Here is a 25347-nt window from a genome sequence, read left to right on the forward strand (position 1 = left end):
GTATAATTGAAAAAGAAGGCAGAAAAGGAGATAGGTAGCATCGCGAAAATGATTAGCATCGGAAAATAGGTAAATGAAATAAGAGACAAACTTTGAAAGTAATTGCGTCGTATGTGTTCCGAAAAACCGCGGTCTTCGTTGGCAATGGCACCCGTTCACAGCTGTGTCGGCGTCGCGCGCATCTCATTTGACTCGTTCCGCGACAGCAGAAATCAAGATGGCGCTCCTCTGTTTGCGGATAGTTCTGCGACGAATATAAATACGTGAAAAAAAACAGTGCGAGAAACGGTTACAACGTATTGAACAGATTGTGACGATTGGTATACGCGTATGATATAGTGACAATCGATTGGTAACGTGTCGCGATAACTGTAAAGCAAGGTAGCCGGGTAAGCCGCTGCGGTATTTCGAACATCGGCGAAGGTGCTGTCGGTGCCCACCTGAGGAATGCCAGATTATCCTCACTACGGTAACTCGCTCGGCAGGGGGATGCTAATCGCGTGACGGATCGCGTGCAAGTTGATCGAAAGTGTTTCGTAGGTGGTCCCCCGCAAAGGTGTACGGTCGTGTTTGTTCCGTGACGTATGTGTGTCGCGGAGGGCTGTAAGACAGGTCGGTCGCGAGTGTCGTCGTCGTCGTCACCGTCGTCGCCGTCGTCGCTATCGTCGTCGTGGTCGGCTTCGTGCTCGTGTTCAGTGTGCCGCGAGTGGCGTTTTTCGCGGCTTCGATGTGCTCTCGTCCTCCCTTGGATTTCTGGACAGGCGAGATCAGCTGCTGCTGGAACAACTAGTCCGGCGGCTCTGGGAGACGATCCTCTTCTACAGGAGCGGTGGGGCAAGGAGGTGCCGGAAGCAGCCGCGAGTCCGGAAGCATAACGAAGAAGATGGCCTTCAACGAGGTAAGTTCCATTGCTGCATGCCTCTATATCTTGCTATCTTGCTATCCCGTTCGGTCGTTCGATCCCGTGAGCTGACCTCGCGACCCCCAAACGCCAATTCTAACCTAACCTCCGTTCCTGCGCACAGCTGGCATGTTATCAACTCTCCCCTCTCCCTGCATCTCTTCATTCTCATCCTTTCTTTCTCTGTTTCTCCTTTCGTTTCTCTCGAGACACCGTGACTTCTTTTGTGCGTGGTTAAACGGTCATGAGATCAAAATCGGAACGATCCGGTTATTCTTTAATAACATCAAGCTATACGCCTTTTAAATCCGTATTGCACGCATATACGTTTTTTCGAACGATATTGTACTATCATCTTTAGGTTATGATACGTGCGAAATATTAGAACATTATACATTTATCAACATTACATTTATCAAGGACGTTCTTTTTACGTTCTTGAATAACGGTATACGTGTAATTTATAGTATATAACAATGTTTTCTTTTCAATCAAATTCGTTCGCCTTGAAAATCTTTTGAAAAATCAATTCAACGAAAATTCATCGCAATATTGTTTGATCATTGGTAATCAGAATTAATATTTGTATAATATTTATTACATTATATTATGCAAAGAAATCGAAAGAAAACATTTTTACTATGGTTTGGTAAACAAGTACAATATAGTGTAGTAATGCGAGAAAGAGATGAAATTTCGTGCTTACGTGTCCACTGCGACTATCACCGATTGTCTGCCTCGGTAACGTTTCTCTGTGACATTATTGCGTAACCATATCCCATAAAGAAACACGGGTATAGTGTTTCCACGGCAGAGAAGAAAAATAAAAAGCGTTTCAGTGTACTACCTGATTCATGCGTAAGATGATACATTAGAATGGCGCACGTTTCTGTACCCTCTCTAGGATGGTGACATCGTTAAAAAAATTATGTCGTAAATGGGTACGACGACATAATGGAAATACGTGTTACACGTATGATAAATAGGGTGTTATCTATACGATAGTTCGCGGAATAGTTTGAATCTCAACGTTACATTTCCTTGACTTTTTATCATCGTTGATGATGTGTAATCACGATCGCAATTATGTATATGCCTTTTATCTTATATGTTCCTACTTATTTTTGCTGACCATTCAACGAACAAAAAGAGCGCTGACCAGTAATTAATATATCGAGATCGCATGTCATCGATAGATAGTCATATCGTGCGATACGAAACATAGAAAACATGTATTGTAATTGTACGCGTGATTAATGATTTTTCTTTTTTCTTTTTTGTTCGATTGTATCGTTCGATTGTTGCAACTTCCGTATCACGAAAATTTTCGATATTTGTCTCATAAGTTTGAGGAAAAATTATCACCGAATAATGAACAAAATTATTAGCATTGATTTTAATTGCAATCATTTACATATAAGAAAAAGTACGTAAAATAGATATTTAGGTACTATAGATCGATAATTCTAACGTTAAACGGAGTTGATCTTTAGCATTTATTGTTAGTAGCATCTTTTGACGTAATAAGTGGGAAGAGTAGCGTTTATATACTTTGCCTCGGGCATTAATACCTGTGACTGTATCGCTCTGCGTGTGTACGCTTTCGCATACATGTGAAAGCTTATGCGTAGATCATTCATCAGTTCCACGTGCGCAATTTAAACGAGAAATTAATGAAAGAACGCATCACCGTTTGTCATTAATCTTTATATGCTACGATTATTTATTACGATTTTTTATCATTCACGTCGCAATCTTTATTTTCATATTCTAATTTGCATTACTTTGTCGAAAAAAAAAAAAATTTGTTTTCGGTATTATTTCGATTACGAATTCAAGAAATTCGCGGTTATTGAAAATTAAATTGAAAATAAAATCTTCATACGTTTGTGATCGATCGTTCAAAAGGATATCAATCGAGGTGTAAAAGTCATCGTAAAGAAAAAGAGATAAAAGTGACAGTCTTTACAACTATGGCATAGCTATCATATCGATCGAGATGGAATATATACAAGTAACCAAAGTGGGATTCCACCGTTGCTCTCCCTTCTACACCACCCACTTCACCATCATATGGCTTCTTTTTCCACAGATAACGTGTCTATCTTTTCGATCTTTATCTTCCTTTTTCCACTCCCGAATATCTCGTCGCACCTTTTTACTTTCTCACCGAAAGCTTGTCGGACAAACTTTTTGAAGCAGTTCAAACAAGCCGCGGTGAAAGTAAAGATTGTTGACTTTCAAAACAAGCTACCCGAAGTTTTTGATATTCCTATATCGATAATACGCCCGTTAATCGAATCGAAAGTTGATTCTTACGGAAAATAAAAATCATTTTGCGAATCAACGAAACGAAAACCCGTTGCTCGTAGACCAATATCATCTATTACATACACGTTTAGATCGACGCACACAGTCGGCCTGTTATCGACGCGGTTATTCTTATCGTATTCCGGAAAGCCTAGCTCGCACCTCGGATCGTCGAAACGCGCATAAACATACGTGCAAACACACGGTATATACGTATGCATAGTTATCGGTGCGTTGTTGTAAACTTTATCGGCGTAGCAATATTAAAGATATACGCGACGTATGCCTATATCTGTGTGCCGTACGTTTCTATACGATTGCTATACCGTTATTACGTAGGTAGTAAAAAAACGACGTTTGAAGTTTCGTTCTTTTTTCCCTTCTTCTTCTTCTTCTTGATTCGGGCGTACAAGAAATCGGAGGCGTGGGCGGAAAGCAGGTTAGCATCGAAGATTCGCCGCTTTGATAACGGGCATTGATCGAAGAAATCTATCTCGGGGCATCTTTATTATTATATTTAAACGCGTTATCGCGCGAGGATCGCGTACTCGTGAGAACCGTGCGTGTTTTTTTTTTTTTTTTTTTTTAATTAACGTCGATTCGAACGTGGATGTCAAGGATAATGATATCAGGGTAAAAATCCGGGTAACAATAATTTGAACGTTGACGATTCGTGGGATCCTAGGGAGGAGAGGGGTTGGAAGACGTCGCGTGATACTCGTGAAATTAATTTCTATAACAGAGTTATCAACATCGGCGAAAGATAGTCGTTACTATCGCTTACGTTACACAATAGACATTGTTCGATCGTGGCCTCGATGCAACGTATCTGTTCCTTGTACCTCGCGCGGGGTAATAAAGTGCACGCGGACAAATGCGATCCGCCGATGTTTCGAATCCGAATCCGTGGGCGAGCATCATAGACAACGAAGAATTGAACTATGGAAATTGACAAAGGCGAGTACATCCGTGATTAAGGCTCTCCGGCGCGGACACAATGCGCCATTGTGCTCCATTTCCAGGTGTAATATCTACTTCCCGGTGAATTAAAATCTACGGAACACGGCCGTTTTCGCAGTTCCTTGTACGGATGGGACACGTACGATGAGGAAACGTTGGATCGCGATCGAACGAGAGGGATATCGGGATCTGAAGGAAGGATGTACGAGCGCGATCGAGGATGCATAAGGATTGAGAGTCGCGAGGAAAAATGCAATTCACGTTATAAAATTGAAATTTACTGCCGCTCGCTGCTGCTTTCGCGAATCTAAATCGTTGCGTCGTCACCACTGTCGTAAATGTGAAAAAAGACACCACGGGATAGGAGATACGGGAGAGTTTGTACGGGTTTACAACTCGTGCCTGTGTGCAAGCTCGCCCCCGTGGTGCTTGGCCGTTCTCCATTTTATTTTCGATAAAATATGCACGGTGGAGAAGAAAAGAGGGCCGTCGCGTATCGTGTCGCACGCATTCGGAAACGCCGTTAAAAATTGGCACCGTTGCCAAACCGAGACCAATCGTAATCGCTGAATAATGGCGATCCCATTATTTTATCCGCTCGATGAAACATTGGAGAATCGTGTGCAACGTTTACGCGAAATCATTTTTCGAATAATTTATAAAATGGAAGAGGAGGACGGGGGGCATTGCGGTGACACGGAGTTTATTCCACGTTCTGACAACGAGCGTTCCCATAATTCCCATTCCGCGTGGGTAACCTCGTTCGAGACACAACGGTGCTTTAATTATCCGTTTTCTGGCCGCGATGTACGCGTATAAACACAAATCATACTCGAGAATGCTCCCTTTCTCTCTCTCTCTCTTTATGAAAGCTCGTACGATTTCGCGGCGCAAGAGGGCAAGCTGCATCTCGACCTACCGTTCCCCTAGGTATCGTATTTTCCATAAAACTTTCGGATTGGAACAAGGCGCGCGGGAATTAATCGTGGCGGCGCATTCGGTGGGTTTCGTTCGCCCGTAAACGTCAGCAGCGTGTTGCCCCTCGTAAACCGAGTAATAGCTTCGTGCTCGTCCACCCCCTCGGTACACGCGTGTATGCGCGCGCTCTGCATCCCCGTGTATTTACACGTACGCGTGCAACCCCCCGGCTTGTACCGGCTTGCATTTATACGTATCCGGGTGCATGTACGCGTAGGTGATAACGCGGTTCGAGTCGGTGTACACGGGGTGTTTCGTAATTTTTAACGTCTAATTGGTCTGAGACGTGGTGGAGGAACAAAAAAGATACAAGATATCGGTCTGGAAACGGCATCATCTTCCATCCTTCTCTTGCATACTTCCGAAATTGTTAAGGTTTCCCCCAGACTTGGAAACTGTTGGGAAAAGTTTCGGAATTCGTCTATAACTCGTCGGTTGCCGAGTATTTTCGAATGTCTACGGTAAAATAAGGTCTTAACCACGGTACACCACGGTTGCTACATTGCTACTTACTTTAAGAACACGCGGTATGTAAGTGCGTTGGAGCGTATTTGTGTATACGGCGTATATGCAAGATTGCAGGAAGTTGGGAAGGGATACAGACGCGTGTTCCAGTACACCAAGGATATATTGACGGCGGTGCTAATCTCGAGCCGATGAAACTTCATTAAGACGCGAGATTAATTGGGCAAAGACTAGGAAGGAAACTAACTAAACTGTATGCACTGCGTTTCTTCGGGAGCGTGAATATCGCGTGAAGAAATGATTATTTTTTAACAGATGAAGAGAGAGAGAGAGAGAATATTAAGAAAAACGTGGTCGATATTTTCGAGAAAGTTTTAATGAAATCGGTCTAAATAATTATCGAATAAATTGTTTTAACGAAGCGCGGTCGCGCACGCGAGCGATTCGTGCTGCTTTCTCAGGAAAACAGCCGTGACAGGTCAGGAGAACGTGTTTCTCGGTTTCCGAGGCAGGAAATGCTACTCCAAGTGTCACGGGGATCCAGTTTTCCCGTCTCCGAGGAACAGGTTCTCGCTTTTTACGCGAGACTCAGAAAACTCAGAGTTGATCTCGACTCAAATCCAAACTTCCCTCCCTTGGTCGCGCGTGCGTGGGGGGAAAAATTAGTCGGTGAGCGCCGTTTTACCCCGTGTTTCTCGATCCGTGGAAAAGAAAATTCGATAATAAGATATTTCGTTTGGTTCGAACGCGATCAACCGCATCCGAGCTGAAAAATTCGATTCTAGATTTTTCTATGTTGTTCACGTTGTTCGGTTTCGCGTACCTCGCTCGTTTGCCTTATCAATTTTTATCTGTTTCGAAATCACCGGTCCTGATAACGGTACGGTTGCGCAATCGACGAACGAGGGAGACACGTCGAGAGGCGGGATGCGATAAAAAAGCCTGTTGCACAACTGGTTTTCGTTCATGGTGAAAGGAAATTCCGATTCCGCAGTGATGCGTTGCGCGCGCCCGTCTACGAAGAATCGAGATGGAACTGTTCGTTTAATCCGGAAAAAACTTCTATCTGCGGCGGTGCCTTCCGACGAGTATCACTCGATCCGAGGTAAAATGCAATTCGTTCCATTGCATTTCGCTCTCTCTCTCTCTCTCTCTCTCTCTCTTTCTATCTTTCTTTTTCGAATCGTTCGATTCCATCGAGAATCATTAAAAGTTTCCAGAGAAGTATAATTAGAGTTTGGTTAAGATCTACTCGGTTCTTCCGTGTCCTTGATCTATGTCGCGTAATTTCGTGCAATTTCGAAAGTCGCGTTTGCTTTACAACTCGGGAACTTCTTGGATATTCCGCGAAACTTACGAACAGTTGTAATGTCGGTAAGAAAGAAGGTTAGAAGAAAAGAGTTGGACAAGAGTTGTGCGCTGGGACACGAGTCTCGACAAGAGAAAAGTGAGAAAAGCTCGATGGAAATGTTGGCGGGCTCGAAAGAAATTCGAAAGCTGGATAAAAAACGCAAGTTCCCGAGTTCGTATTTTGCTCGCTCCTATGATTTATCCCTTTCACGCGTTAAACGATTCTTTCTTGCCCTCTCGTTAATCTCGAACAAACTCGAGTCGAGCTTCCATTTCCAACCTCTCTTCGTCCCCCTTCGATATTTATATTCCTCGGTCTTTCGAATGGAAAATTCGACGTAGTCTCTCGTGCAAGTCGGTATGAAGCATTCAACCGATATCGATTTATCATCTGCGCGATACGATACGATACTCGAGCCGTTCCTTCTAAAACACCGTCGGCTAAAGGTGTCAGATGCAACTTGTCTTTTGTGAATACGCGCAAGGGAAGAGGTATTGACCTGAATTGGTATACCGGCCGTAACACTCAACCCCCATGTTCACCTTTCGGAAATATCTTTTGTAAGAGGTACGGGGCATCGATTCAGCCAATGTCTTGTTGCTTCGAACAAAGGATAACGCGATAAAGAGAGACAGAGGGAGAAAGAGCACTTGAAAGTAAATGGGAATAAAGGAATTCGGGTAAAAGCAAAATTATAGCCGAGAATAGGGATTCGGAAACGAGATTTGAAAAATTGCCTCGATCTTTCTCAGTTTCGTCCGTAGATTTAATATCGTACGGGCAACATTCCATATTTGTCCTCGATCGAATATCCTCGTTATTGGACACGATAAAAATTAGATGCGCGATTCATCGTAATTTCAATCGTGTCTACCGATTTTCTTTTTATCCTGGAGAAGCTATATACCGAGGCTAGGGATCGCGTGAGAAAGATGCTGCGGACAAAGGAAATGAGGTATTCCGAGCAGTGGGCTGTGCGTTCTTGGCCGCCACGATAGTGAAGGAAGAAGGAAGGAAGCGTACCAGCTTCGATAAATCGAACCTCAGGGATAATAAAATTCCTTTCTCGATTCGTCTCGCTCACTACACTCTACAAGTATCGCCCTTTCCTCGTCCCGGGAATAAAACAAAGACGTCCCTCGATCAAACGCCGATTCCCTCACTCGTCAAAATGCGTCCATAATTTATCGAGCTTCGAATTACGCCTTATGAAAAATTTATTACCGATTCTTCACTCTGTTAATATTCTGTCTCGCGATCTCTTCATCGAGTATGCTTAAAAAAAAAAAAGAAAAAAAAAACGTTTAATCCCTCGACATTCGTTATATAATTCGATTATCCGCCGACGAAATGGTATTGCGCTTTAATGATCCAACGATTCCCTATTTCTATGATAATTTCGGCTCGGAAGTTTCGCATTATCGCAAAGTGAATTGTCGCTCGTGGCTACTGTATTCGATTGGGTACGGTCGGTCGGCCATGTCGGGGTAACGTGGAGCCGATCCATGCATTTGACAGATTTTCAATGATGGTTGATCGACGTGGATTTGGATGGGTACGTCGAGTTATCCAGAATTGCCAATTAAAACGTGCTAGGTGGAAAGGCTTTCGGACATCGATCCATCTTTCCGTCTAATTATTCTAGGGAACTCGTTTTTTTATCGGTTTTATTTGATCGCTAAGGTTTGTCGAGTCGAGTGAAAAAAAAAAAAAAAAAAAAGAAAAAAAGAAAAGAAAAGAAAAAGAAGTCGAGCTCTTTTTCTCGCATTGCATTCGATTCGATCTTGATAAAATCGATCGTGACAAGAATCGTTGTTATCCAGGCCAGGCCAGGCGATGAAATGATATGAATAATTCCCTCTTCCATTGTATTCATACGGATGATTTAAAGAAAGTCGATCCGTGATACTTGTACGGAATTTTCTATGAATGTCGAATGATTTTACTAGAACAGTTTTCTTCGAAGAAGTCTAGGATCGGACTCCTTCGAAGAAAATTGTTTCATTGGGAAGCTAGTAAATGATCGGACTTTTCGGATCTCTCTTGATTTCTTCTACGGCTTTTCTTTCACTTAACTCTTGTCCAACGGCTTTGTTTTATTATCTTCGCCGCATTTTCTTTTTACACGACGCCTTTTTATATCTCCTCCTCGTTGCTCTCATTTTTTTTTTTTTTTCCTATTCTTTTCTTTTTTTTCCTCGATTTCCCTTTCTTGGCTCGAATATCAAAAGATTGTTTTCACAGAAAGATCAATCGTCTGTCGCAACCGAAGCGATCGTTGAACCTTAATTATCTCTTATCAATTTACCGCATGTCGCGTAATTAACTCGTTCGACTTAGGAACGATCAGTTTCTCGACATCTTTGACTTTTTTTTTTTTTTTATTCTTTATCATAATTATATTCCACTTGAATTTTCCGCATAAATAGAACATTTTCTTCCGCGTGCATAAACGAGCGCAAACAAAAATTATATCGTGGTATCAATGTATCGAGTAATTATCAAGTGATTTAGTTGTAGAATATTAACAAGATATTCAAACGAGCACGGATCACGGTACTTTTGTTTTCTTTGAGTTTCGAGGATTCCACTATCTTTAGACATTATCAACAAGTCCCTGTTTATTCGCAAAGTGCATCGATTTGTCTTGTGCAAACGAGCGTACGACAGCAGAAAAATGACGCGCCTTTTTCTCGTGAAAACTCGCTCTCGTGAGGCAAGAACAAGTTCCACATCTAGTGGCACGAGGAACGCGAACCCCTCTTTAAAACGGGCTACATCAAACGATGTAGGCCCCGATGGTACGTTTTAAAGAATTTGTAAAACCGTGTAGGCGCCTTAAAACATTTCGTTCCGCGTTGCTTTCTAACGCGTTCCACTTTCTTGGACGTTCTTCGGGGGATTCTGAATGTTGTAACACGGTGGTATGATAAAACCAGTCGAAAATGTTTCTCGAAAAGTTGGCAAAAACAGCGGAAACACTCGAATCGCGTACGTATTTGATCATTACAGGAATCGTTATTGTCGAGGAGTTAACGTTAAATTGTATTATTCGCTGGAAGAATTTTGTTTTTCGTCTTCCCGATAGTAGTTCGTTCGAATGATTTAAGGGGACGCGTGATCGTAAAAATTTTCCATACGCCAATTAAAATAATTAGATACGACTTGTATAAAATTAACGAGATAAACACAGTTAAAAAAAAATATGTATATATATATATATATATTCCGGTTGTTTTGATACACTGACACTAATGTATACTCCGTGCCTCTTATGGAATTCGTCTTTATATCTGTCTTTATAAGGAAATGTTACAAGAAAGATACCGTTGCCTCCACGCCTCGAAATTGTTTTATAACTACCGATGACGTTGCTATTTTGCGACTTCATCGGTCTTGTAAAAAGCAGAGAGAAAAAAAATCCATTATCGCTTTGAAAAGAGCGTTTCACGATTACACAAAATCATTATGCATAATCGTTGCATTTTTTGAGATAATAGTAATAAAGTTGTAATGTTTTAATTAAACGGTTATACTCTACGAATATTCTTTCTTTTATTTTTTTTTTTATTTAGACTCGTAAAATATACGCAAATTTAAAACTCAGTCAACTCAGTTTCAGAAAACTCGGTGTTATCTTCGCGATTCTAACCGCGATAATAATAAATGTAATGAATCGGTTCTCAGGTGAATTTTGCCCGGTAACGATCGTTCCTCATCTCTGTCGATATTAAGAGCTCACCAGTACACGGTCGTCCGTACAAGGTACTTATGTAACTTATGTTCGTACACGTGCATTGCAGCAAAGCCCGTTTCGCGAATTGGATTATGCACCGAAGACATAACCATACTACTCCTGTCGCGTTCAGAGAATTTCTAAATCCGGTGTACTTCGACTCGAGACGTATTAATTACGAAGGATAAACCTTGCCAAAGTTATTAATGAATACTCGTGGCGTTATTACACCACGCGTACAACAAAGTTATAATTATTTTATCGTCGTTCACTCGATCTAACGATCCCGTTAGCTGTATTTCCGAAATTATATTCACCCATTAATAAGAATTAACGAGGTAATTGATAAACCGCAAGACGATTATCTACCGCGTCTCGTTAAATTTAAAAACATCGAAATATTTGCATACGTTAATAATGCAAACGTTTTTTAACAAACAGATAAACCGAAATTAACCTCGATCGAGAGATGCGATTGACGGATACGGAACGAAGCATGCGATTAAGCGCGAAGAAAAGAGACGTTCCATCTCGAAGAACAGGTGGTTGAACAAACGTGACAATGTTAGACTTGCTGGTATTTAATTACGCGTTGACCTTCTTTTTCAATTTCTCAGTTTCACTTTCCACCAACCCAACTTTCCTTATTATTTCACTCGAACGAATAAAAATATCGCTTATCGGATTCATCCATCTTCCGGAATTATTTTCGATATAATTAATTCGATATTACACGTATTATTTCAAAGGGGTTCAAATATTCACGTTATTTAGAGAATTCGAGTCGAAAACGACGCGGAATATTTTTTTTTTTTCAATCGCAAAGCAACGAAGCGTAAGAAAACGGTTCATAGGATGCACGAGAGGTCCTTGCCCCAGGACACGCGGGCCGCAGACGGTCGATGGCCAGGGTAACAACCGAAGGAATACGTATTCCACGCTCAAGGGGTATCTACCCTCGTCGTATAGGTCGTCGCGTCGACACAATCGCGCTTTGCTCGAAATCTCTTCTATTTTCCGCTCGGGGCCATTAACCGGCTAATTAGCAGGAATGATCTGAACCGCAGTGTTCTTGAAAAATCCATTTAAACCGCGCATACCCGATACATCCTCGCGGAAAATAGCACGAGTGGATGCTCGTACGAGTGCAATCCGAAAATCGATGTGCGAAGCACCAAAAATACCCGATGCGCAAGGGATATGTTAGAGGCGAGGGCGGCTATGTGCCGGCACGTTCGATCCTCCTTGCTTACCTACGTAATAAAATCCATTTCGAAACGATAGCTTCCAGGACAAATTAAGGATTAACGTTCAATCTCATGCTCAATTTCCTTTCCCGCGCACCGTTTGGCCAACTCGTCCCATCCCGAAATTGCATTTGATTCTTAATCACGTATCGGCGAAAAGTTCGATTAATCGGGCCGGTTTAAGGGAAAATGGAGGTAAACCGAAGGTCACCGAAATTTCGATAATACTTGCGAACGTTCTTCTTAATAAAGCGGCGGCTTTGTAGGAGATAAAGCGACGGGGCGGAATTAAAGGGCAGACGCCTTTAATTAAGGCGATCTCTAATCAAATAGTTGAGGGAGACGGATCGATAAAGGCGACCGAGGTCAAGGAAACATCAAACGTGCCTTCTAATCCGTTGGATAACAAGGTGTACGGTAAAGCTCGCGTGTAACAATTCTGTTGCAAGCATCCCTTTCACTTTTGATCATAAATTAATTGGAACTTGACAACCGAGTATGGAACCTTTAACGGGGAATAATAAACGGATAGAATCGCGATAAATTTTTCACGATCAAAGGGAAAAGAGTAGAGTAGTCGTGGCTCTTCGATTCTACTCTTCGATTACTGTTCCTGTTCCAGATAATGCGCCCCCTCAAAGGGGGTATTAAATTGGTCGAGCTACTGATTCCCTTTTGTCAGCGCACCTCTCCATTCCTTTTTCACAATTGTTTCGTCTACTTACCTACCGGTTGGTAGGTGTCGCGTTATCCGGAACGTAATTTATCCTCCACGATAAAAGTCCTCAAGGCTATTGATCCTGACGTGTTGCCGAACGCTGAACGCTTTTATACGACGGGAACTGCAATGTAACGGTACGAGCCGTAAGTGCATCGTGTAGTTATAGTTGATCCATACTCGTGAAACTGTTCGCTGGTTAATGAAAGAGTATGTATTTTCATCGTAACATCGTAAACATATTACGCTTTAATTCGCCTCTATTATGCCATACACTATGTGCACGGTGTAACAAACTATTTGGCGCACGACGCGACGAGTTTTAATAATTTATTTATACAAAGTTCATACACGTATTGTAAAATAAATAGAGAAGGAATCGAATTAATCATTAGCGCTCCATTGAAAATAGCCACGGTATAATACGAGTCTCGAGGTATAACGAGGTCGTAAAAACCAGTCAAATGTGAAATAACGAGGTATCGGATGTCAGAAGTAATGTTTTGACAAATCTACGAACAGATAAGAGTTTTAAACTTCGGGAACTTAAAGGGGAATACAATGTACTAAAAGATACCGTACTAAAAAATTATTTTATGTTTTTTTGAGTAGTTGGTATCGCTTTCTAACGATTTAATTTACCTCGTTATATTGCAATATAAGTTATATCGCGTAGGATATAGGATGTGAAGTAATTTGCGAATTTGCAATGTTTTTTTTTTTTTTTTTAATACTATTTTGAAGTTTTATTATCCTTCTTTAAAATTTTAAACGATCGCGGATCTTTCGTTTGATTCAATTATTCCAGAGGAAATTACGTGGGCTTTCTTCGCGTGTTTTGCAATTTTATTGAATATTGAAGTTGAAAAAGAAAGAAAGAAAGAAAGAAAGAAAGAAAGAAAGAAATATATCTATCGTTTTGCTAGACCCGATTGTAGAATATTATTGAGAAAATTGATATCGAAGTCAGTGACATATAAAAGATTCATTATCCCGATTATTTAATAAAACACGTGAATCATTTTATACACATAGATTATAGACATAGCAGAAGAATTATTGAAGAGTGTAATTAACGACGTTATTAAGATAAGATAATCATACGTTAATTCTATCATTTGTAGAAAATGTATTTTTAAGGATTATCGATTATTAGATATAAAAAAAATAAAAAAAATTATTAATTTCTTCTAAAATGAATCAAATTCAAAATAAAAAGAATTAGCTTTGCAAACGAGATAAATGTGAATATTAAATAATTTTTGGAAAATATGGGGAAATTCTGTTTGCTATCTTCTCTGTTTGCTTAGTTCTGTTTGCTAGTTTATGTTCCCGCTGCTTTTATTTCCTGAAATTTTTAGCCGCATCTGTCGCGCAATTAATATTTTAATCAAGCACACGAGAAAAATATAGCCGTTGTTCATACGTTCTGCAAACTGCGTACGCTCGTTCGGCAATTAAAATTCATAGAGGCGTATATCACGATAAAAGAGAAAATAACATTTATCAATTTTTGCAGAATTAACGTTTTTCTTACTTTTCCTTCGAAGGTCTCTTTCTTCTTTAATTTCTCGTCTATATAATCACAGTTGAAATCGAATAGGATTTTACACTGGATTATCTTTTTCTATTTTCCGGTTTTTTTTTTAAATTTTAATTCTGCCGAGTATTCGGAGCGTTTCATTTGTTTTTTTTCACTTCCTTGGCTGCGTGAGAGGGAATTAAGCATGGTATCGAAAGGTTTCTCGACACAGTTGTTTCAAATATCCCACCTTATTACCTTAAAACGCGCGTTAAACAGGCCATTCCATACGCAATAAAAATATGCGCAAACAGAAAAGATAAGATCTTCTCAAGAATGCGATGACTCAGAAAATAATCGATCCTCTTATCCCAATTTATGTTATCCCGTTTTCGCAAATATTTGTACACGTATGTCGAATAAATGATGAAAGAATCGATAAAATTGTAATCGCGGATTTCTCACAATTCAACCCTTATCTAGATCCTCTTAAAGTCATACGCTCGTCAAATTGACAAACGTATGCGAAATCCTCGAACGAAGGATTTCCCTTGGAAATTCTTTCACCCGTTCCCCGTATAACACGTGATTCTCGCCATACCTCTTCCCCTTCTTTTCTTCTCGGAAACACGTTCTTTTCTTCTTTGCGTTCGCCTCGAGAAGAACACGATTGTTCCATACGTTTCCACTGATTCACCGCGGTGGTCAGGGACGGAGTGGAAGGAATAACGAGGAAGCCAGCCTCGGTGGCGACTTCTCAGAGATCTTAGTAGCGAAGTCGAAGGGAGAACTTGGCACGGTTCTTTCTACGAAGGCGATTTACTTCACCGAGATCAAGCTTTGGATATCTTATTCGAGAGATAGTCCGAGGCTCGAACGCCGATTTAAAGTGTCCCTGGTCGTTATCGCGGCGAGGAACGAGTACGGGAAAGATTTAACCTTTCTTCGCTGAGGTTGCACCTCCTCTCCAGAACCAACTTTTCTTCTCGAAATACATCTCCTCCGTCTCCAGCCTTCCTCTCCCGCCTCTGCGTAAAAACTGGAGAAAAAAAAAAATATTCGTGGAAAGGTTTTTTCCACGAGGATTTTCGATCGATCGAGAATTAACGGAGGAGAATTAATCCGCGGCGATTGTTATTACGATGCGGCGGGGTCGAATTTTCGGTTTTAGACGGAATTTCACGAGGCCCTTTAACGCGCGTGGACGGTAAAACAAATAGCCTTGGCAGTTTTTAATGGGTTCTTGCCCAGGGATGGCGCATAATCTCTTCGCCCCGTATTTGTGCCACGAACTCGTTCACGGCTCTCTTCCATCGCGGTGAACGTTAATTAACGTTAATTAATTTTACATACTTAAACGAAGAGTCGTGGAAAGAGACATCGGGGCGAAGGTCCGTGAGCACGCACGAGGGAGAAGGGAATTCTATTTTTCGATTGCTCCCCGAACGTTAATCAGAACTTTCCGTACGTTCCCCTCTATCATAATTAAACTCTTAGACACTTGTTTCTTTTCGAAAAGAACTCGAGAAGAAGGAGTCTTAAACTTTTAAAAAACGAAACGAAAAGTTTGAACACAGTGGAAGACTCTATTATCGTCGTTGCAAAAGAATTCGATTGATGGAAAGAACAGTCTCGAGAAGCGGCTGATGAAATTTCTCTCGTATATGGGACAATAATATATCTTTAAACGATCGAAAGTATCAAATACGAGAGTTGATATGTTTGAAATTTTACACGAGGCAAATCGGTATTTTTTTGTGCATTGACTTTTGTTTAATTTTGTTAATAAAAGAAAAACGTTTCGAGAATATGTTAACTACTGTGTTGCAACGTGATGCTAGCTTCACGCGGGCTGCAGTTTCCGCGTATACCTATATTTTCTACGCAGTTGTTCCAAGCCGCATTGCGTGAGTCATAGCAAGCAGAAACGGATCATCATGTTAGAGACATCGCGGAAACAGGCTCGTGCGAACGGGTATGTCAATCGGCATAATGAAACATCAAGATTTCCGTTCGCGCGATGCAATCGTTATAAAACATTCTCGTTTTTTTTTTTTTTTTTCTTCGTTCTCGACATGCGCGCTATCTTATCGGTTACGTTCTATCGGTCACGTACATTTGCATTTCTGTTACTCGTCCAAACTTTTCCTCCTACGACTTCGGCAACTCGCTTCCACTCCAATTTTAATGGAACTTGGACAAATTGGTTATTTCGGTAGAGCGATGATACGAACGATGAAAAATGGAACTCGTTCGTTTCTCAAATGTAGAAGAAAACCGCGTAAGATAAATTAACGCGTTATTATTTTGTAAAATTATGTAATTAATTACTTGGATGTTATTACGTTCGACTAATTTGAATTACAAATTGATATTAGACGCGGTATTAGAAAGTTGAATTCTCGTATCTGTCGAATCTATCCTGGAAAAAATTCTTGCATAAATATTATATCGTTATAAGTAGGAAGTAAAAAAACGAGCGTTAAACAGTTTCGACACATCGGGGCAGTTTTCTCTTAAACTTGTCTAAAATCATTTAACGGCAATTCCCTTTTTTTTTCTTCTTCTTTTTTTTTAAATCAGGTTAATCGAATCAATTAGATTTCCAATAATGATTTCACACACGGGACACTTTCAATCCACTTTCAATTTCAAGTTGGAAAACATGTTGGGATACGCGTAGAGCGAATTTTAAATAACGTGTGTCGCGTTACATGATTCATCGAACGTTTATTGCCAATCCGAACAATTCTTGCGAGCACGTCACGATCCTATATTATTATATATTATCGCGTTTCAGTGTCCGTTCCTTGTGTGTCACGATCATCGGAATTCCATTCGGCTATTCTTCCCGAAAGATGAGCAATCGTTACGGGTACTGCACCCACCATGGTGGAATAGTAATTCGCTTAAGCAGAGGCGACGAAAATCGGTTCTCGCAGACACCGATCCCTTTACATATCGGTTTTTCGAAACGAGGGCCGAAACTCGACGCGATGAATTTTCATTAGGATTTGAAGAAGTTGGGTTGCTCTCGAAGATACTTGGTGGCGGGCCACTTTGGGTCGGGAAATCGAGATCGAGGAACGGCGCGAGAACGCTGATAAGTCGATTCGAACGTTTGCCCTTTTAATACTGGCGTGGCTACGAGTGGAATACGATTTTACCACGAAGAGAGTGGAAGTGAATTATTTCAGAGTTGGCGGCTAGGGGGAGGGCGAACAAAATGCACTTAAAATGGAAAAGAGGTTACGAGAACGTTCGAAGCGCGATAGAAGAGAAAAATTAATGCTTCGCGTTGCTCTATAAATCTTGGAACAACGATCCGTTTCGTAAGTATTCGCTTTGTATTCTTGTTATGCATTCTTCCCGGTGTTACAAAGCCCGGCTGCATCTCGGAGCGATCGATATGTTTACAGCTTAGCCTTGCTACGATTCATCGCAATTTCAATGGATTACCATTGAAACGTTGAAATATTACTCGTGTTCGCTCGATACGTGCACGATTTTTCGATCGGTCCATCCTTTCTCCTATATTTTCGTGTAGACGAAATAATTGGGATTAGAAATTTAATCAGAATTTTTAATCACGTTCGACTTGGAGCAAGCAATTTCACGTGTCGATCTTTTATTATTATTATTATTATTTTCTCCTCGCCTTTTTCCTTTAACTGGTTTCACGAGGCACGCTCTTTCATTAGCAAGACTTTTTAAAAAGTCACAGCGAGGGAGGGGATCTCGAGGGGTTGTACGAGGTTTTGTTCCAAAAGCCCAGATTTATTTTGTTTCTTATCGGTTTCTGGACGAGAAGTTTTTAGGCCGGCACAGAAACCACCACGACGAGAATAAAATTAACGAGACTGGTGGTGTCGAAGGGGGGAAAGTATGGCGTTCTAGCGCGAAGTAGACACACCCTTGGTACACATAGCACGCTCTATAAAGCCCGTAACCCTTATTACGCGCGAATAATCTGATCTTTTACCCGGAGACGGCCAACAGAGGATCCTCCCCCTTCTGTAAAACACGATGACACACATTTTCCGGGAACTCGATCGAATTACAGCTTTTACAGTTTTCCAAGTAGGAAAAGGAAGCCTGCTTTTTTTAACGAAAGCCTGTTTTTACATCTGTCCGACAGATCTCAGAGAAAATCCGAGGGAGATATCCGAGCGGGCGGAAGCGAAACAATAATCCTTCTTTTAATCAAAGAATTTTGGCGGTATTCCAGAAAAATTTCCACACAGTCGTAGCACGTTCCTCTCGTGGCCTACGATCGTCCAGAAGAAAGGGATGCTTCGGATACACGGGGGAGGGGATGTACTCGGTTATACAAAAAAAAAAAAAAAAAAAAAAGCGAAAGGTATAAATCGTCCTTGCAATTTCTCGCGATTGCATCCTCGGATCGGGAGCATTTCTCATTTTTCTCGCTACTTTACGCGAGCGATCCCTTCCCTCTGATTTATCGATTTCCTTGAAAAGTGCGTAAGTGGGCGAAATTACACGATAGACGAGAAAGAGAGAGAAAGAGAGAGAGAGAGAGAGAGAGGAGAATTCGTCGTCGCGACGCGATCGATCTTCTCCACCGCTGGCTCGTCCAACTTCTATATCCTCCTCCAGGCACCGCAACATCCTTCAACCCGGTCGGGAGAAACCGGTTTTCTCCTTCGTGCACCAATCTCGTCTCGATCTGGAGTCTGAACGAACGAACCGTCGCCATCCTCCCCGTCCAAATCCTGCTCTAGCAGAATTTATTTTTCAACGTGGAGGCCGCGATCCGCTGGAACTGGGCCGCCGGAATTTCTACCTCCAACAACGGAGTTGAAGATGCATCGGCTTAAAGGACGGATGAATATTCATGTTTTTTGAAACGCACGTTCGCATCGCGCCCCAGGATTTACGGGGAAGCTGCGATCGGCTCGTTAATCTTGCAGCTTTAAAAGATAGGATGTTTCTTTTTTTTTTTTTTGGTTGTTCGATATTGGACGATTCAATTTCTACGCGCTTTTAATTCCTCTCCTCCTCCCCCGTGCCTCGTCGAAGCTACGTTTCCATCTGATCTGATCGATAATTTTTTGTACGCAGCGTTCGATTCGCGGAGTAAATTTTTCTCTCCTCCGCGAATAATTGACGCGACGGGTGAATCTCGGCAGTTATCGCGTGTCTTCCAAAAGCTTGAGCTCGTTTTCTTAAAGGAAATAGCGAATTCGTTTTCCTCTTCTTCCCTTCCCACCGTGACAGATTCTAATTTATCTTCCACAACACGACAGAGGAAAGTTCGCGTGGATGGCTTTTATTCCACCCGCGAGACTGTCGCCAACCATTTTCACACCGTCAACCGAACTTTACCGAAAAGTTTCGATTGGTGAAGTTAACGTTCCACAATTTTCCACTTTCGCGACCGAAAGAAAGTATTATCTTTCGTTGTCTGGGAAAGAGATTACCGGGTGCTTGGGGAAGCTTTTAATTTTACCTTCAGGGTGTGAGATCGCTCCTCCTCCCCCTCCTCCCTCCTCCCCATAAGTCGTCAAATATTACGACGAGCGTTCATAAAGATTTGAAAACGAGGAATTCTCGGCAGGCAACAGGGTGCCGCCGCGAACTTCATTCGAGGAGAGCCGGCATTTTAAATTTAAATCTTTCTCCGAGTTGTTGGAGATTTCTTTCCCTTTTCATTCCAACCAAAGGGAATCGTAAAGATATTAACCCGAACCGATTTTATTTATCTATTTTTATTATTTTATTTAGAAAAGGTTCGATCGAAACTGCTCACGATATCCCCTCTCTCCCTTTACCCCGCGTCTTATCAATTGTCGGACGATAAACGGAAGGGTGGTGGGTCTGTCTCGATATCTACAGAGACGACTTAAGCAACCCCTCGATTCGATTTATTCGTCCGAAAGGCCGACAGATTTCGTGGATACCGAATCCTAATTTACTTTTTCCATACCGGTGCCACGACCTTCGAGCCGTGGTACATTGCCCTCGTCTTCTAGTTCTCCTGTTTCTCCGCTCCGCTCCAAGTTCATTCTCCCGTATAAAAAAGGGGAGAAACTTGTTCGCTTTCGAAACTTCTAATCTTTAATTCCATGAAATATTCATTTTTCTTTATTCCGATTCTAGATTCACGATTCGGATGTATCTTCTTCTTCTTCTTCTTCTTCTTGGAACTTTGGCGTGTAATAAATTTTTAAATTTCAATTTCGATTCATATTCTTATCTTCAAATTTATTATTATAACGTACGGTAGAATCGATCCGTTGTTTAAACCAAGATTAAATATTAACTCACTCGCAGAAATCCACTCTCCAATTCTCAAGTTTCCAATCATAGTTTCGACCGAGCTAAACACTTGAAACGTTCCTCCACGTCTTCTGGAATCGGTAACAATCGCGAAATCCCGATTTATCTCTGACCCACCACCACCATCATCATCACCACTGCGACCCTCTCGTAATGGAGATAGAGAGTGCATCGGCCTCCCTAAACCCCTCCAAATCTTGCCCGCCTTACGATAATACCTTAGAGAGGCTTGCTTCGATGATTTCCATTCTCCTTGAAACGAAAGAGAAAACGAAAAGAAAAAAGAAGGAGGAAGAAATCGAAGGGTGTTTCTTTTAATCGGTATTAACATTCGGTACGTGTACCTTCCGCAAGAAATAGCAGCCGCTCACGGGCAAACCAATAAAAGAAAATCGGTGGAGAGCCAGGAACAAGCCCAAATTCCAATTTATCTCCTTTGTGCCTGGCGACCTTCGGATCGGGGTACATCGGCCCCTGACACCCCTGCCTCCTCCCTCGCTCGTCATATTCCTAAACTCTCCTTCCCACCCCCCCGTTTCCAACTAAGGGCAACAGAAAGAGAGAGAGAGGGAGGGTGAGTTTTTGCCAGGCGAAGTAATTCCACCAGCAGACACCCCCTCCAGTTTGTCGGGCGCGTGGCGATACACGCAACCCCTCTCCCCGTAGTTTTCAATGGTGGGGGTTGCTCAGCCGATACCGGGGGTTGCGACGATACTGCGGGGAGCGAGAGAACCACTGGGTGGGTGGCTAGCTGGATGGTTCGTCGGCTGGTTGGCTGGCTGGTAAAGGGGTTGCGTCGTGGCGCCGCCGTTGTCGCCGCCGTTCGCGAATTCGTAAGGGAGCGTTCAGTCGACGCGCGTCTCTTCCGGAAGACACGTATATCCCCGTCATCGAATCATACGAGACACCCCTGTCGTGAAGTGCCGCGATCTGTCTGGGGGTACGCGTGAGCAACGGATGGATTCGTCCTGAGAGGTAATCTCACCGTCCCTTCTCTTTCTTCCCTTTCTTTTTTTTTTTTTTTCTTTTCTCTCGTTCTTCGAGCTCTTCGCGTTTCTTTGTTTACGCGCGCGCGCGAGAGGGTGATCGAGACAAGTGGACGGATAAACGATAATGGAACAATCGTGAGTAGGAGAATTTTAACAGAAATACGAAGGAAAGAACGTATAGTTTCATTACAAGAGCTCACCCTCGTCCTATCATGCGATGCGATTCTTGTTAACTTGCCAGCTAAATCTGGAAGAACATAAAGATAGCAGTAACGTATTATGGTTGCACGTATGACTCATCGATGCGGACGTCGTCTATTTCTTAGCTCGGAGATTCGAGGAGGTAGGATTCGAGGTTTCTCTCTCTGACATTTCTTTCCTTTTTTTTTTTTATTCCTTCAACGAAATATCGATCGTGCACGTTGGAACGTTTCTCTCCATCGCATCGTAACTCGCATCATTCCGCTTAATTGCGATCGATAATCCGGTGCTGTTGTGTTTCTTACGGGTTTATTTTTAGATCGAATCGCGAAAAGTTGTGTAAAAGTTGGCGCGAAATTCTAGTGCTCCCCGGTCTCTCGATCGATGCTCGGCCAGTTTTCTCGGGATAAAAAAAAAAAAAAAAAGGGGTCGTTCCACGTAAGCGCCGACTCTCCCGACGTGAATGCAAACAGAACGCAACAGTCGTTAACCGGCGAGCACGCGACGTCCACCGCGTGAATAAAAATCGGTGTTCGTTTTATCGAGGGGGGGAAGGGGCGAGGGTTTATTTATATATTCGTAGGAAGTGCAGAGAAAAGTGGCACTCCCCGTGGCCGAGGATCAACCGGGCCCCTGACAACAAACGCCGGTGAAACCGTTTCGTGTCCCGTAAGAGAGGAGGCGGTCGGCTACCTGGCTGGCTGACTGACTGACTGGCGGCGATACCAATTTCCAACTTGTTGACGAGCATCGCGTGACGCACCGGTTTTTCTCCCGGCGATATTTGCCGAGCTCGTTCGAATCGAGTTCCAATCTAGTTGCGTCGAAGCGCCATTGTGGAACGAGAGAACCGGTCGCGAGAAACGCCTCCTTTGTACCGAGAAAAATAACAAGGATGACGCTTGTTTGTCTCTTCTTGCGGTTTCCCTTTTTAAGAGAACGTCTCCGTTCCCCTCTGCGCGACCACGTCTGCACACACGCGTTGATCATCGATTCCTTCTCCCCCTTTTATCGAAATTTCTCTCCTTCTTCTCCTTACGTTTCGAGAGGAATAGAATGCGAGAAGGATTCGTTCGTGAGATTAAACGTGTAAACGCGAGATTGGATTATAAGCTCGATAAAGTTGGCTCACCGTTGTAATCCGTCGTCGCTTATTTCGCCGCCTCCCACGGGGATTCTTCTCCACCGGCCAAGATTTACGGTGTCTCTCCACGGGATAGAAGTTTGGATGACGATGGTCGTTGGGAAACGTTGGCGCGACCGATCCTCAGGGGCCGGTTTTTCCTCCAGGGGGTGGAAGAAAACAGGTAGTGGCCGCGCGGAGACAAAAGAGAAATCGCCGGGAGATAAGAAACGGAGCAAAAATTGTTTGCCTCTCTTCAACCTTTCGGGAGTAAAACTGCCGCTTTCGGGAATTAACGCGTGCGTCTCTTTGCGAAAATCCTGTCTGCAAGTCTGGCAAGGCAACGAGTGCAACCTGCCACCATTTTTATCGCCGTCCTCGCAGGGACAATTCGAACGGTTTCCGTGGAACAAAATTCAGAAATTTATCGTTCTTCAGGAAGGGGGAAGAGAAAGGACGCGAGTTGGCGCCCTCCGTTTAGATTATTTACACACGGATTTAACGCGCTATGAATTATTTTACGGGATCGTAAAGTGGCTGGCAATAAAATCGTCGCTCGACAAGTTATCGCGGTAATTTACCAAGGGGGCCGCCTAATGTTAATAAATGGAGAATGTAACTGATCGAGTTTGTTAGGAAAGAGAGACAAGTAGCTGGTGGAGAGAGATCGTCGACTAAATATCACTCGACCGAGCTTATATACCACTTTCTAAAATGAAACAAATTTATCGTATTTTTTTATATAATATCGTTGAATTGATTTCCTTCGTTTCGAGTCGACATATCCTTTCTCGATGAGCGGATGTTAATGCAATTTGTTGGAGACGCGATATTCGATGTATCAATTTTTCTACCGTCTTTATTTCTCGTCGCATCGATTTCCAAGTTCGATTATCAATTTAGAGAGGGATTGATCGGAACGGTATTAAATTGTTATCCGTAGACGTAAAAGCGGCGCGGCTCGTGACGCAATTTTCTCGTGTGATTCATAATGTCGTCCGTATCGGCCGATTCGTGTAGACCGCGTGGGCGTTATCTGATTTTTCTTCTACCCAAGACTCGTGCCAGCAGACCACCCCGATTCTACTATTTTTCCTGCCTGCAAACTTTCTTGACCATTAGATACACGCGAGCCACTAACCTCGCGAGCACGGCAATCGAGCCTCAATTGTCTGGAAATAGATTTACCGCTTGTTTTTCGAAATTTCTCTCTCTCTTTTTCTCGTTTTTATCATCCTCTCTATCCGCACCGTTAGATCATAATGAAAACGATAATTTAACGAAAAGATATCGCACAACGTTTGAAACGTTTAAATTGCATTTCGCGAAAAAAGTTTGGCACGTGTTGTTGAATCGTTTTGTTGTTTTCTCGAATTTTTTTCCCGCGGCGGGGATCTCGCGAAGTCACGATCGAAAATATTTGCAGCGTTACGTTTGGTGGAAAAAAAAAAAAAAAAAAAAAGGGAGAGAGAGAAAAAAGTAATGCGGCGCGCACAAAGCGATGTCTGGCGCGATGCACTATGATCGATCGGGGACGGTATATGCACGCTCGTATTTTTAGATGCCTGGGCTGACAGGTGAGAGATGCACCAGACGGGATCCCTCTTTCCCCGATATTCCGAATTCCGTGAATGCGTCGGATACCTGACAGCGACCCGGCCGAAACCACCTAGCCCGATGCATTAGTTATTCCTGGAGACTATCGCATCCGGTTTTCCATCAATTTCTGCCGAATTATCGGGAACGAAGTTAGCGCGGAAATATCTCGAAAATATCTGTACCGGCCGACCTTTATTCTCGTCCGTTCGAAATATTTAGCCGAGAGTCATTTTCCACCGCTACTCGCGATAAAATAAACAGTCGTCGTGGAGGGCGAGAAAAGTACGCTCGTGGCCTTGTTTCGTGCAATTGGAAAGAAAAATCGAAATTTTCGGGAATGACAATTATCGGGGAAACGAATTTCAAGATGATTTGTTTCAAATTTTTCAAATATTTGATTGGTTTCTTCAATTCAAAAAAAAAAAAAAAGTAGAATTAAAAACGCACACTTTTAAACGAACTGGAAATTCACGTTTAAAAATATGTACAAATTTGTTCAGGAAAAAATTCATAAAAATTCGTATCCTTGGTCCCCTGATTGCCTCTTAAAGAGACGAGATGATGTGCACTGTTTGCACTCTAAGATCAAAGCTTCTCTAAAAATATTGCTCGCCTATTCGGGACTCATGAGTTTCGCGTAAGATCTGAGGAACGATTTTAAAAATAACCGATCGCTTTACCACTTTTTTCCGGGTCAACAGATGTTCCGTCTTCGATCCTCGAGTCATCTCTTCGACCAGCCAGCGTGGAAACAAACTTACAAATCGTTTCTCGAACATCACGTTCGAAACCGATTGTCCACGCGATATATTAACTTAAACTTTTAAATTAAAACGTCAGGCAACGCCGATTATTCTCGCTCCTCTCGGTGATAGATCCTTTCCCAAGATCTCCTCTTAGTTCCAACACGACGAGTCCTAAATCAAGACCGAGTTCTAAATCAAATA

The 25347-nt window shown here is 42.4% G+C and overlaps 1 protein-coding gene across 2 annotated transcripts in view; it reads left to right on the forward strand.

Annotated features, from left to right (window-relative positions):
* The first annotated feature begins 130 nt into the window (after positions 1-130).
* GckIII (Germinal centre kinase III) overlaps positions 131-25347 on the forward strand; it is a 74118-nt gene continuing 48901 nt past the window's right edge. The window contains exon 1 of one of the 2 annotated variants that reach the window (XM_086914247.1): positions 131-898. In XM_086914247.1, coding sequence (XP_086770373.1) covers positions 884-898 — 15 coding nt within the window. In that variant the 5' untranslated portion in view covers positions 131-883. Of the gene's footprint in view, positions 899-21335; positions 21464-25347 lie in introns of those variants that run through there. The other variant, XM_086914245.1, reaches the window with a different exon arrangement.

This window comes from Apis florea, unplaced genomic scaffold (genome assembly GCF_048593485.1).
Source record: "Apis florea isolate Af1SG1 unplaced genomic scaffold, ASM4859348v1 contig_3587_pilon, whole genome shotgun sequence".
Taxonomy (NCBI): domain Eukaryota; kingdom Metazoa; phylum Arthropoda; class Insecta; order Hymenoptera; family Apidae; genus Apis; species Apis florea.